At 35.0% G+C, this 15,602-nt stretch overlaps 1 protein-coding gene across 1 annotated transcript; it reads right to left on the minus strand.

The window, feature by feature from the left end:
• Positions 1-6,367: 6,367 nt before the first annotated feature.
• Positions 6,368-15,602, minus strand: LOC140795522 (uncharacterized). The gene is made up of 14 exons (XM_073148148.1): positions 15,415-15,602; positions 15,133-15,314; positions 14,945-15,048; positions 13,763-13,835; positions 12,272-12,346; positions 12,036-12,146; positions 11,878-11,920; positions 10,599-10,695; positions 8,574-8,676; positions 8,369-8,464; positions 8,259-8,288; positions 7,999-8,098; positions 6,968-7,052; positions 6,368-6,856 (listed from the first exon to the last, which is right to left on the minus strand). Exons 2-14 carry the CDS (start codon positions 15,289-15,291, stop codon positions 6,730-6,732), a joined length of 1,203 nt encoding a protein of 400 aa, XP_073004249.1. The 5' UTR covers positions 15,292-15,314; positions 15,415-15,602; the 3' UTR covers positions 6,368-6,729.

Consider the following 15,602-nt stretch of genomic DNA (forward strand, 5'->3'; position numbering starts at 1 on the left):
ATTCCATTGAAAAGACTGTACAATGAAAGTATTTTCCAAATCCAGAAATACATTAGTTCCTAAACAAAGCCTAAAAACACCTATAGCTTCTACTTTAGCCTTTTCGCCATTTCTTGTAAAGATGTATCTTTCACTATCAGTTGGCTGTTGGCTCCTGAGACAACCCTGTATAGTAACACTTATGTGAGTGGTAGCACCAGTATTCAACCACCAAGTGTCATTAGGCACAATTGCTAAATTAACTTCTAAACTGACAAAGTTGAGAAGCATATTTTTCTTTACATGCCATTTGGCATACTTGGGGCAATCTTTCTTCATATTGCCCGCTTTCTTGCAGAAGAAATAGTTGAATTCCTGATTATATTTCTTGTGCTCTTTATGGCTTGAAGTCCCCATTTCTGAATTTTTCTTACTTTTATCTTTATTGTTTGTCCTCTTTCTTTTCTTGCTCGAGTCCTCTAAGGTGAATCGCAAATGAGCACTCTCAGATGTCTCATGCTTTAGTCTCTCTTCCTCTTGCACACACTGAGCTATAAGCTCATTCAAAGTCCACTTTTCCTTTTGTGTGTTATAACTGATTTTGAACTATGTAGGAAGAGATATCAAGATTAAATGCACGAGTATGTCATCAAACATCTCTAACTTTAGTGTCTTAAGTCTTGTCATAAGATTAGACATCTCCATAATGTACTTATGGATACTTCCCTTTCCTCGATACTGCATTAAGATAAACTTAGTCAGAATAGTGCTTGTCTCGACCTTTTCATTTGCAGTGAATCGGTCTGCTATCTATTTAAGGAAAGATTTGGCATTTTCCTCTTCAGGAAGTGAGTCTTTGATGGATTCCAGAATGGACAGCTTTATGATCATAAGACTCATGCAATTTGATCGCTCCCATTTCTCAAATATAATTTTTTGTTCAGTAGTACTTTTGCTGTTCAGATATGTAGGGCAATCATGTCTGAATGCATAGTCAAGATTCATGCAGCCTAACACGGTCATAACGTATTCTTTCAATTTCTTAAAATTTGTGCCATTAAGCACAGGGATGTTGTTAACATTAGCAGATATTGAGTTTGTTGCATAAAACAAAGAAAACTCACAATTATTAAACAATTAATTTTAGAAAATACCTAGCACAACATTAATATCAAGTGTTTGGACAGTAATATTAACTGTAAATGGTATTCTTATCATAGTGATCAAACATTGATAATAAATCATGTCAATTAATAAATCTATCTTTGGACAAATTTACTAATTACATGGAAACCTCATAATTGTCACATTTTTATCACCACATCTATATATGCAATTCAACCGAATGTTAATTTTCCTTTCGGTCAACTAATATCCGCATGAATTTGCATACACACAAAACCAATCAATTATTCACAATAGACTAATCTACACAATAGAGGTCACTTTGGCAACATATTGTTTCAACTAATCCATTTTCAATTATATTTCTTGAATGATTATGAGTTAATCCTTAAAATCCAAAAGAATTATGGACAAAATCTTTAATTTCCATAATTGAAAGAATTAACTTAAATAATCTTTAAAAAAAAACTTAGAGTTGCAATTTCAATAATTACAACCAAATCGCATAGGAAATGGCAGTTAAGATTTTAAAACAAAAAACCCTAACCACTACAAACTAAAATTACAATCGCCACCGCAGCACGAGCCTAAGAGACAGATGATCGTAAAGATCGCAAAGAACGCAGACTGTCGAGCGACTTTTCTCACAGGGGAGATCGCGTGATCCATGCCGTGATAAAATACTTGAAACATGAATTCACTAAAAAAAATGGATTCACGTGACCGTACTCTGAATTTGAATCTTGATTAAAAAATTCAGTAAAACATTTCTTTAAAATATGGAAAGATTTGTATAATCTTTTACCAATTGCATGCATCCATATAAAACCAAAAACATCTCCTTTCCATGAACAAAGGAACCGATCCAATAAATTGCTTCAGTCTTTCAAAATAAAAAAAAATGTTCATTTTCATATATCCTGAATCATGAACCGTAATTTCCAAAATTTCATAAGAAGAAAATTATGCCAATCTTAATTCTCAAAAATTATATCAAACATAATTCAACACCGCTCTGATACCAATTGAAAGACTTTCTCAAATCCAAAACAAAATAAGTTGAATCATGTAGATATAATTCTAAAGATATTAAAATAATATAAAAAACTAACATGAAACGATAGTCATTGCCATTGATGCCAGAAGAAAGATGAAGGAGATGGTTGAAAACTTTTAAGGGATGAGTTTCACATCTTTCAATTTCACACATAATGGAGAATAGGAATTGAATCGGTATTTTAAAATCATCCTCACGGATCACAACCCAATAAGCTTTATCATCATAAGCCCATTAATTGTGACGTGGACTTCTACACATTTGGAATCATATCAACTTAATTATATTTCTAAAACCTAAAATAAATTTAAACTTATAAATCACTTAAGTGGGCTTAACATAAAGGGCAGACTCATATACATTTTATTAAATATATGAGCCCACTAATCAAATAAAATGTTGCGTTGTAGTAGTTGTTTCCTACAAGTGGAAAAGCGAAAGCCCTTGGCCTTCCCCATTGATCTAAACAGGAAATACCATTCATATCCAAGTTTGGGATAACGCATCTATGAATCAGATTGAGATTCTTTCGATGTACTTCTATTCCCCTTTTTCTCTGCCACTACCTGGGAAGCACGGATACTCCATTTTGGGTGGAGTATCCGTATCTGATACGTATCAGATACAGATATAAGACGGATACGTATCCGATATGTTTTCAGAGTATCCTAAATTTAAATAATTAATTTTTATTTTCGGATATGGGGTGGATACGGTTGGATACGTTGGGGATACGTTTTGGGTTTAATTGGGTAACCGAACGAGTTTAATTTTATAAACCCGTTAAGAAATTTAACTTACGAGCCCTTCGTTCCACCCCCAATTCGATATCAATCAAACCGTGCCCTAGCTCTCCACCCCTCTCTCTCTCAACAAGCCAACCGACGCCGCCACCGCTCTCCCTTCTCCCCCCTCTCTCTCGACGAACTAGCCGATGAAGGTATGCTCTGTTTATTTCTTCTCTCGACGAACTAGCTTTTTTTTCTTCAATTTCTTCTCAATTTTTCCTTGATTTCTTCTCTGAATTTTCCATTTGATTTCTTCCACTTCCCCTTCTTAAATTTTGTTTTAAGTTACTTTTCTCAGTGTTTTTATTTTTTTTTCCTTTTCTTTTTTCAGTTTTTTTCTCCCTTCTCTGAATTTTTTTTCTTCTTCCATTGTGCAGATTTCTTCTCTGATTTTGTTTTCCTTTTCTTCTTTGCCTTATTTACAGTTTAATTAATTATGTATGATCACTTAAGTATTGCATGTCTGAATTTTCAAAGATTTATTGCTTTAAACCTTCTCTAGTTGCTTAAGTATTACAATTCTGAATTTTCAGATTTATTCCATTATTAGATTCCTAGATTAGCCGGTTATATTTAATTTGAATGACATGAATTCATCTTCTTAAATATTAGTATACCAGTTAGAACTAATACTAATAGTTAGATTAGTACATTGTAAGAACTTAGAATTTCTCTATTTTATTTTTATCACAGATAAATGACTACTGAAAGTATGAGTTCTAGTACTAATAGTGTAGCGGTTGATGAGATTGCTCCGCTTTGGAAATATGTAACCAAATTAGAAAAGATGGGAGAAGGAGGAGGGAATATGAGGTTTCAGTGCAATTATTGTCAGCAAATATACAAAGGATCTTATTATAGAGTAAAGGCTCATGTGATTAGAATTAGTGGATGTGGAATCAAACCATGCCCTAAAGTAAATAGTCAGCATGTTGTGGAGATGAAAAGGATAATAGAGTAGGCTGAGTTAAAAATAAAGAACTCTATGCCAAAGTTAGTACCATTGCCAATGTCAATTCAACATGGAACTTCTAGTATGCGACTTGCAACTTCTTCTAACATGCCCTATGGATCAAAGAAAAGAAGGTCTAGAGAAACAGCTCTTGAGAAGTCATTTAATATGGCTTCTCGTAATCAATTACATAGTCAAATTGTTATAATGTTTTACTTTGCTGGGTTATCTTTTCATCTTGCTAGGAACCCATATTATGTTAAGTCTTATACTTTTGCAACTAACAGTCAAATAGCAGGTTATTTGCCTCCTAGATATAATATATTGAGAACCAACACTTTTGCAACAAGAAAGAGCAAACATTGTAAGGTTATTGGAACCCATTAAGGGCACATGGAATGAAACAGGGGTTAGCATTGTGTGTGATGGCTGGACAGATGCACAAAGAAGACCTCTTATCAATTTTTTGACAGTGACTGAGAATGGTCCCATGTTTTTTAGAACTGTAAACTGTGAGGGGGAGTACAAATATAAATTCTTTATATCTAACTTGATAAGTAAAGTAATTGAAGAAGTTGGAGCACAAAATGTGGTGCAAGCCATTATTGATAATGCCCATGTTTGTAAGTCAGCTAGAATGCTTATAGAGGCTCAGCATTCAAATATTTTTTGGACTCCATGTGTTGTCCATATCCTCAACCTTACATTAAAGAATATATGTGCATCAAAAAACACTGAGGGGAATGAGCTTGTTTTTTATGAATGTAGTTGGCCATCCATTGTGGCAGGGGATGTGATGTGCATCAAAATTTTTATCATGCAACACTCTATGCGACTTTGTCATTTTCAATGAATTTATAAATTTGAAGTTGATTGCTGTTGTTGATACACATTTTTGCCTCAACTATTGTGATGCTGAGGAGATTCAAAACTATCAAACGCAGGCTACAAACGATGGTTATTAGTGATAAATGGAATTCTTATAGAGAGGATGATATAGGAAAGGTATAATTTGTGAAAGAGAAAGTTCTTGATGATATATGGTGGGACAAAATTAAATATATATTATCTTTTACTGAGCATATTTATTCAATGCTGAGATTTGCTAATACTAACAAACCTTGCCTCCATTTGATTTATGAAATGTGGGATGATATGATTGAAAGAGTGAAAACAACTATATACAGACATGAGGCAAAAAAAGAAGATGAAGAGTCAGCTTTCTACTCAGTTGTGCATAAAATTCTTGTTGATAAATGGGATAGAAGCAATACTCCTCTTCATTGTTTAGCACACTCGTTGAATCCAAGGTAAAGTCGATGCTTAAAAATTTATTACATAGTTGGTTATTTCTTTTGGTTTATAGTTTTGTTAATTTAACTTTTGTGCTCTTCTTACTAGGTATTATACCAATACTTGGATTAGTGAGGATCCAAATCGCACTCCTCCACACAAAGATCTAGAAATTTTTCGTATGAGAAACAAGTGTTTAAAGAGGTTCTTTCCAAACGGAGAAGAGATGAGAATTTTAAATAATGAGTATGCCAAATTTTCAACTGCAACAAACGATTTTGATAACCATGATTCTATTGAAGATAGAGATATTCTTGATCCAAAGAAGTGGTGGGTCATTCATGGTGCTTTTGCACCTAACCTTCAAAATTTAACACTTAAATTACTCAGGCAACTGTGTTCATCATCATGTTGTGAGAGGAATTAGAGCACATGTTCATTTATTCACTCAATGAAAAGAAACAAGATTACTCCACAACAAGCAGAGGATCTAGTTTTTGTCCATAACAATCTTTGTCTTCTCTCTAGAAAATCGACTGAGTATATAAAAGGGGAGACTAAAATGTGGGATGTTGGAGGTGATTTTTGATTCATTCGATAGAGCAGGTATTCTTGAAGTTGCTGACCTCTCGCTTGATGAACCTAATTTGGAGGCTATTGTATTCACTGATGAACGCAATGAGGAGAATGACTTAGATGGAAATGAATAATTAATGTCATTGCCAATTACACAACTGACTTATTATTACTCTCATTTTGGTGTCATACAAATTGTGAAATGTTGGTGGATACTTTATAAACTTTAGTGCTATAACCTATGAGTCTATGAGTTACTCATATGGAATGCAATGATACTGTTCTCATTTTGGTGCATTATTTGTTGAATGTTGACATATTCTTTGTCTAATTGTCTTTGATATCTATTACTCTCATTTTTGCTATTAAATACTTATGTAGATTATAGATGTATTAAAATATTGAATGCAATATTATGTATATATTGTCATTAGAATATCAATTTCTTTTTGTACATACACATGTATAGGTTATCATTAGAATATAATATTTTTATATAATTTTTTAATTACCGTATCCTAGACGTATCGTATCCTATTTTTTGAGAATTTGCCGTATCCCCGTATCCGTGCTTCATAGGCCACTACACAAGAGGGAGGGAATAATAATCATTCACATCAATGAAATTGTCTATAGATAATCTGGAGGCCAGAATTTCAACTTACATTCATTCTTATGCCAGAATCTGCAAGACTCCAAAGTAAATTTTTTGTCATCTTATAGCTACCACTACAAAACTGAACTTCTCGCTTCTCCACAAAGTGCTTGAACTCATCGCACATCAAGAAAACCTAGCCTTCGTTCTGTTCTGTATTCATATATTATAAAATAATACATCATACAATAAGGTGACAAATCTGAAATAAAAGAACTGCATTCTATAAAAAGGCTGAATTCCACTAGTTCCCAAGAAGAGGAGCTGCTGGGCATACAGTAGTACTGCATCTTACACATGGGCATTACAAGATAGAGGTGGATCTCTGATTCCTGCTGCCAAATAAGTTTTCAAATAACTTTGGTGCCATTGGAGGAAGATCCATTGGTACTGGAGCCATGAAATTGACAATCTTTTCGTGAACATGATACCTGAAAAGTACAGAAGCTCCAATCATTTTATGAAGCTAAAACCGAAAGTAAGACAATTAGTCCCCCTTGATGCCTCCCTCCAAAAAGGTGATAAAGGTAACAAAATATTACCTAATCTTCCGGCTCTTTGAAGCACGGCGGTCAACAACTTTTCGCTTCTTAGGCTGCAACTTCTTTAAAGCATAAAATGCCGTCTCTGCAATCAAGGAAATGAAAGTCAGTTACAGAGCATCATGAAAGTACACGTTGCCTGCTACAGCTAAAAATGATATATAAGGTTCTAACACTCAAAAGCAGTTTGGTTCGGGAATAGTGATCAATACAAGTGGCTATCCACCACTTACAAGTTACGACTCAAAAGCTCTTTTTGGCAACCCAATTGCCTAGGTACCTAGAGCCTGTATAAAATCCCAGGCTACAACATGACATCTTCAGTAGTTTATTCACAAAAGATGTTTCACAAGTTGAAAGAATATACTCTTCATAATGGTAGACACTTTTATGCTATAAAGACACAATCATTTTGTAAATTCTAGTATGTATTTTCCTGTGTACATACTGCTTATCAAGAGTATCTCTCTTAGAGGAATGCAGATGCTTTGGACTAAGAAATGATTTAAACTTCTCAGATTATTCAACAATGAACTTACATGAAATTTTGATAAATAGGATTCAAGGCTGTGGTGCATTAAAGTAAACTGTTACTATATTTTCATAATTTATTGCGCACTGACAATTGATATAATACATCAACGAGGACAAATTAATTACAGAACATCCTGCATTACAGCATGTATATTAGAAGAAAGAAACTTCTGGTTATACTACTTCCAGAAATCCACATATCCACATAGTCACACATTATATCAGACCATGCGGGTTATCCACATTGCCTAGGACTTCCTAGGCAATTTGCCAACCTTGCAGAAGACCATCAACAAATTCATTTCCCAACACTAGTGTATGCCTTTTATTCTTACAGCCTATACCCTAAATTATTCTTGAACCAAAGGGCCACTATGAATGCAAGGTTTCCTTTTTAGCTTTGACTGATTAGTAATTACTCTTCCGAGTTGCCTCCTTAGAACAAAAGATAAGCAGACTTAGAATGAATGAGACTGAATATAGAAAAAGAAACTGACCAGATGCTGCAAGATCACATGACTCAAAGAATTCCTTGAGGAGTTGCTGGTAAAATTCAGAGTCATCAAGAAGTTCAGGATCACCATCCACATTGCCTTCCTAAGAATTGCTCCACGTTATAAGGACTCATATTATCTCAATGTGTACTTAATTGTAATAACATACGTTCAAAAAACAAGCAATAATAAATCTAAAATATGCAGTATAATTTCCTGATTACTTGAGTAGAAGCATATATAAAGTAAGCATTAGTTAAAACCTCTTTCGTGGAGTTAGACTCTGCGGGAACCTGCACATGAAGCAAAGGTATGTCAGATATTCAGATTTTAAAACCATTTTCTTGAAGGTAGTATAAATGTTTAAGCTTACTTCCCCAAAAATACCAACTGAAGACCTCCTTAACTGCATCCTCTTAATCATTCTGGTAGGGTCTCTCATGTAACCAGCTACTTGGTCACTAATATTCTGCATTGATAGAAAGAAAACAATGAAAATGAACAATGACATCAGCTAAGCATTCCAACCAACATCTACTCATAAACTGCTAAAAGGAAGAGACAAAGAAAAAAGTTGCCTGATTGAAAGCATGCAATTTCCCTTTTAAAGCAGCAGCACCAGTTGTCACTTGTGTCTTCCTCTGCCATTTGTCTACTGCACTATTCCTGTATGGTGCTATTCTGCATATGATGTAGAATACTATCATTTGTGAACTTAGCTTCTGCATGCTTGTCAAAATTAACAGCTGAAAGAAACGACGTAGAACAACAGGTGCTGAATAAAAGATCACGAGCACGGGAATTCAAATTTCCAATTCTTACTAATCAGCATCTTCATTGGCATTATCTTCATTGGCATTAAGTATTTTGTTATGTCACACCAATGAGCACAACATTTCAGCTAGTGTAACGTTTTGTCTCACAAGTACGTTTACTAGTTGGATTTGTGTTCATGCTAAGGTGACATTTGCAGCAAAGAGATTGTCACAGTACCCAACTTCAAAAATGGGTCTCATATGAGGTAAATGCATTAAGAGAAGACCAATTTAGCAAATAGTGCACTACAGCTTGATGGGGAGTTGCTTTAGGGAGAACTACAATTTATATGGACATGTCAACGCTACTCTATCAATAGGGTATACTGAATGTACAGAAAAATGCTATGATAGAGCTTCTATTACCGGTATTAGACACAAGCTCCTATATGTGCAGTCAACACTACTCTCGCTTCTGTTGGTATAGTAATTAAAATCTTATGCAGAATACTCATGGTATATTTATCGTCCTACTAAGTCAGTAGCAGATTTCAACGATGGCCATGCCATAGGCACAGACTGTGCCGACTATCGGTCGGCACGGCACAGCACAAGTGCCGCGGCACTTGCCGACCATGCTGTAAGAGAGGGAGAGAAAAAGGTAAGAGACTACTCACCTTCGTAGTCACCGCTCGCCCAAGTTCGCACCCCCGCCGGGTGCCCTAGCCCAAGGGAGGGAGGAAGAAAAGGAGAGAGGATCAGGTCTGCAACTAAAGTTTTTAAACCGACTCAAGTCTCTCTCTCTCTCTCTCTCTCTCGGCTAGGGCACCCAATGGGAGTGTGAACTCGGGCAACGATGGGCCACGGCAAGCTTGCGACGAGGTCACAAAGAAACTACTAGGAGGGGTGCCGTGCGACACCTCTCGTGCCACGTGCCAGTACGTCGCCGGCGTAACCATCCATGGCAAATTCACAACTTATCTTGTCACAACTAACAAGCCTGAATAACTAACAACAATAAGCAGCTATTACCAACTATTCAGGGTAAGTTATATGGATCCTTATTTCCCATTCAGCTATATAATAAATTATTTGCTAAGTTTTGGCATCATGTCCTCTTTCACTTCCTTCCACTTCAGTTTTGCCCTTCCCTCCATTGTAAGGCACATTCTACTTCTATAATTCTCTGCTAGCTGGATCAAATGCTTTAAATTTGATGCTCATGAAATTCTTTAATACTTCTTACATTTTATTTTGTTCAAGTTTTTTCAAAACGCCAGTTTTACCAATATTCACCAAGAATTATGCATGATATCTTATTCTTCTTCAACAAAGCAGCATGAGAATATGGAGACATGGTAACCAAGGAGCAAATTGAAAAAAAGAAGAAAAAGCATTACCCTGCACTGTCACTTACATTGTAAAAATAAAATAAGGCCATTTATCCATTGATGGCATATATTTACTGGCCAGTACAAGTAGCATTAATTATCAAACCTAGCAAAATTTTATTGCAAATATTATGACAATTCATACAGATAAACAAAATATCTTCAAGTGAAAAGAAGTATGGCCGACCTGAGGCCAAGTTAAAAATAGATATACAGCTTAATTACAAGGTTGGCAGTAAATCAAACATATTTTAGCTTAAGATTTTGTCTGGTTCCCATAACATCTATGCTATCTGGGTATTGAACCTATTTCTAACTTCCAAAGGATTCTTTCAATTCTAAAGTTGATAGTTGATATCATCTACTAAAACCATAATTACTCGCAAAAAGAACATTGCAATAGTAAATATATCTCAAAACACATTATTAATTTTACTATAGGAGATCAAAGAAATACCTGTGTTGCATTCTATCTATGCAAAACCACTCTTCATCATCCTGTCCCTTCAATTCATGAGGAAAATCATGCTCTCCATTATATTCTTTGCTCTCTCCTTGATTATATCAAAGCAAAACAAAGCAACTCTAATCAATTTATAATTCAGCTGAAAATAACACTAACCAAGTTGGAGAAGATATGTATATCCATTGACTAATATAAAACATAAAATATACACCTTGTTAATCAATGAGATCATCATTTTATATGATAAAATATCTCATGACTCTAATTGAATAAATTATTCGAAAGCAATCTGGTCAGGGACAGGGTTCTAGGGCAACAGAAACACTTTGGCAAAGAAATAAAGCTGCAAACAGAAAGTATAGAATATATCCAAAAGGAAACATCACTGAGAGCAACAGAGCTACATCTAGTAAAGGAATAACTGGACCTAAATATAAAATTACCTCAAAAGAAAGTGACATCAATTATCACCAAGCACCATCTTGTTAAAATGTCTTTGGAAGTGGAATGTTTCCTGAAACTAACCTAAAAGCCAGCTGGCTATGCTTTTAGATTACTTTATTTTATTTTGATTTTATTGATGTTTACATTTGATTTACGTGGTCTAAGAAAACACTGAGGCAGGAGTGGACCTTAATTAAACTTCTGCTGATGGTATTATGAACATTAAGGCACTGGTGAAGTGTTAATTATGGAACAAATTTAGCCAATGGTGAACTTTGTGTGAGCCTTATATCAAGAATTTAACACTGCAAGAGAGTGTCGGCACAGAAGCATGTCCAACTGTCATAGTCCTCATTCTATTGGCTAAACTAAAGGAAGGATAGGAAGAGGAGAGAGGTTGAAGAGAGGTGTTCAACTTTTCATATAATTCCACTTTCCAAAAACAAACAGCCCAGAAAGGAACTGAAGCCTAAGACATAATGAGTCTCTGATAAGCCAAAGCAACTCAAGATAGGGTAACTGTGAACATCATGAACCTTTCATCACCACAGTAAGTTTCCAAAATAGAAAAGGGAACAAAGATATAAAATATAATTAACTGGGTTTTCAACAGTTTAATTGCATCAAAAGGCAAAGTTAAAGATGGGAGTAAAACAGAACTTAGATATCCTTATAGAAAGACCTTTATTACTGACTATTATTCCATGCCAAAAGCTACTAAATGAGGTTGGCAAATATGCCGGATTGCAAGATCAAAGGTCAGAAGATCCGACAAAGTACTGTAAGACAAAAAATTAGAAGGTGTGATAAAAGATTGAGATCATACCGTTTGTGCTTTGAACAACAGAAGGATTCTTCTCAAGCAAAGCCTGTTCGTAATATCAGAAATAAATATTATACTTAGTAGCACTATAGTAGAACTCCAAAATATATACTATCATAATTTTACAAAAAAAAGAAGCCACAGAAGAAAAAAGAGAATACCTCCTGCAGCTCCAACATGCAGCTTAAAGTCTGCTTAGATGATTGTATTAGATCCAAATATGCCTTACTAACTGCTTCATCTGAATTGCAAAATGATGATCTAACAGATTCCTGATGTATGAATTTCTAGCAAATCTTAGATGACAACAATGACAGAACAAATTTATATAGCGAAGGGTCAGCAGACCAAAAAATAATTAATAAGATCAATAATGGAGTTCTCTGATGAAACACACCTTTGGTAATTTGTTTGAAGTTGAAAATGCCTTCTGCAGTATGAACCTGAACTCTAGAGTTTTGTCCCAAAGTGCCTTTAATGAGATAAGAGAGGGAAATAAGCTCTGAGCATATATTACTGGACTTCAGAAAATCCATATCATACAGAATTACAATGATCCACCTATAAAGGACTATTTTTTGTTCTCTTCTTCTCTTTCTCAATAAACCTTGGCTAATAGTACAGCAACTTCCTAAGCATTGATAAACTCCCAAGTAAAAGAGCTAGTTAATTGGATATAGAATCATCCAAAAGATCTCTGTGAAGCAGGTTGTACAAAAAATTGCCTTTTCCCTCTTATTTTATGTTCTGAAGAAAAAATATCATTGCCTCACCCGAATTTCAAAATCATATTGCATATGCCAAGCTTTTCGACAGTTACAATTCAATGTTGAGTCACAGTTTTGTAACCAAGGATTAACGCCAACATGAAGCGCTCATTAGAATCTATTAATTTTCCATGAAACTAAATGAGGTATAAAATTCAACAGATCCTATGGTGCCTCACCACAGCAAAGCCAACTGTCATGGAACCCCATGAATCTGAAAATATATCACCAATTAAATCTTAGACTCCTGTAAATTACAGGTGCTCTCTATGATGGGTGATGAGTGAGTCATATGCCTCAGAGCACCAGACCATATGGAGGGTGCATGAGCATTATTGGCAATGAACAACAGAGTATCTAGAAGCTTCTTTAAATTTACAGTTTGCACCGTCCTACAGATCTTGTGTTAACTTTGATGTTTTTATTTTGGTCCTGCATTTTATGAATAACAGTTCTTTAATTAATTAGGAATTTAAATTTCTACAAAAATCTAAAGCTTTATGCCATCAATCAGATTGAACTTTAAGATATAGGAATGGTTGCAAACTCTTCTTAAAAGATAAAAAAATACGCATTGAATCTGCATGCAATTATTGTTTCTCAAAAAGGGTATCCATATGCAACTAAGTACTCTTGAATTATTTTCCACAGTTTAGAAGTACAATAGGAATCTTTAAGAAATTAACTCCTCTAAAATATTTATTCTGTGCAATTGTTCAGTTACAATACAAATGATCTAATCTATTTCCAAACTCATCTTCTTTTACCACTACTGATTTGAAATGGCTTAGAAGACAAATAACAATATATAATGATAATTATACGTAAATATATTTCCAATTTCGTCAATATTATTTAATATCAAAATAAGCTAGTAAACTTAAGCCATAATGTTAAGTCTGTTGGAGTTCCTAAACCATATTGACCAAATGGTAATACAAAACCAGTTCAACCATTTCATCACATTCACTTCTATAGTTGTTTGTCTAATTATATATGGATGTCTATATTTTATACACGCAGATTTTTTGCATATTTTCTTGCTACAAACATAACGACGAAATAGGAGAATACTAGGAAACAAGACAGACTAGTAAGTATCTTGATCGTAAAGATGATACCTTTTGATTCTTTACTGCCTGGCCTTTTAAAGCATCCTCATCCTTGTGACGTCTCAAATTCTTCAAGAGATCTCTTAATGACAAAAGATGAAAAGTTTTAATGATGATGAATTATGTAAAGTGAATAAATGGCGATTAACATGCAGAATGAAGTAGACTACACTGTTTTACAACTTGCAACAAGAGAATTTGAGGGCTTTACAAGAACATAATGAACATAATTTTTCTACTCTAGCAACATAATTGACCATTATTAGAAGGATAACCATTGAATGATTTACCTGTGTTACATAAGAAATTTAAGAATCTCTCTTCAAAAAGAGAATCAACGGTTTACAATTATATATACACTTTTTTTCCCTAAAGGGGAGGGATACAGAACACAGTAACTAGTCCTTTTATAAGAAAGTCAACTTACCTTGCACATATTTATGAAATTAAAGACTATTAAATATTGAATGTATATCTTCTTGCATAAGTAGCCATATACCTTGGCCTTGGCCTTTTGCATACTGCAGCAGCCCTTAGAACAACAGGTCTAGTTTTTTGAAACCAGTTTTGCATTCTAGTATGCCACATAAAGCCATAAACTATTACCCTTAATTGAAATAAGTCAATCTAATTAAATATTGTTAAAGCATTAGTTTTAACATGATGAAAGACTACAGTTGAATGGAAGAATTTGATGATTTGAAGAAGGCACTTACCACAAGATGATACTCCTCTTAGATTAAGTTTCCTTATTCAGATAATATAGGGACTTTCAATGCTTGTTTTCTTTTCTATAGAACTTAAACTCTTATAATTATGGAGTCCATGATCGCCTCAAAACAAAGATTCAGCCCAGTAACAAGGGTAATAGTCTTATATATCAAAAAGTAATTGATGCGGGCAGGTTTCTGGTATTTTTACATGATTAAGTAACTTGGTATTTGATGAACATGAAAGAAACTAAATGATCTTTTTACCTTCTTTCAACTCTAAAACTGACAAGATGATCTTGATGAAATATACGTTAATTAGCACTAAAGTAGTCTCTATTTTAACAATGTTCATGCACACTTGAAAGGTTGATAATTAGCGAACAGCTAGTTATCATAACAAACCAAATTATAAAGCTATTTACTTTTTTTTTAAAAGATTTGGAGAAAAAAGAAAAGAAAAGATAAAAGAATAACTCACTGCTCCGCATTGCGAAGATTGAGATACTCCTTTTCAAGTTCCTCCATCTCCGCATCTCTCCCACCATGGATTTGCCCCTCGTCACCCACTCCGTCCTCTTCCTCCTATTAACTCCCACAATCCGAAACAACATAAGGCAACAAAAAAAAGGAGCAAAGCAATAAAGATTACTAGGATGGAAAAGGTACAATCTCGCTTGCTCCATTGCTCTCTTCTTCAGAACCGCTTCCACTCCCATCGCCATCAGAATTGAACCCCATCTGACTACTATCGGGATCGCTGCTATCCTCCGAACCGCTTCCGTCCTCGCTATCCAATCGTCTCGATCGGTTCGAAGCTGTTCCCATGACTCTCGGCAGTTGAGGATGGTCTAGGAGAAGTAAAGAGAATGAGACTTGAGGAGCTAGAGAACGGCAGATGTATGTATATATATATATATATATAGAGAGAGAGAGAGAGAGAGAGATTACAAGGCAGTGAGGGCGAGTATGTGGAGGCGGCGGCGGACGAAGTGAAGCGGTGGAGGCGGCGGCGGACGAAGTGAAGCGGCGGAGGCAGAGCCGTGGTGGGAGTAATAGAACGAGTAGGGAGAAGGAGAATACGCAGAGGGGGGGCTGGGCGGGCACGGCGAAGGGAAAAGGAGGGTGGGTGAGGGCGA

Source organism: Typha latifolia, chromosome 9 (assembly GCF_019914945.1).
Source record: "Typha latifolia isolate L0001 chromosome 9, TyphaL0001v2, whole genome shotgun sequence".
NCBI lineage: Eukaryota > Viridiplantae > Streptophyta > Magnoliopsida > Poales > Typhaceae > Typha > Typha latifolia.

Excerpts from the sequence above, each read along its gene's own strand:
- LOC140795522 (XM_073148148.1), bottom strand. The coding sequence starts at position 15,291 with ATGGGAACAGCTTCGAACCGATCGAGACGATTGGATAGCGAGGACGGA. Across the intron at positions 13,836-14,944 it reads AATCTTCGCAATGCGGAGCA|AGATCTCTTGAAGAATTTGA; the intron begins GTGAGTTATTCT and ends TTTGTCATTAAG. Across the intron at positions 8,099-8,258 it reads AGTCTAACTCCACGAAAGAG|GAAGGCAATGTGGATGGTGA; the intron begins GTTTTAACTAAT and ends AGCAATTCTTAG.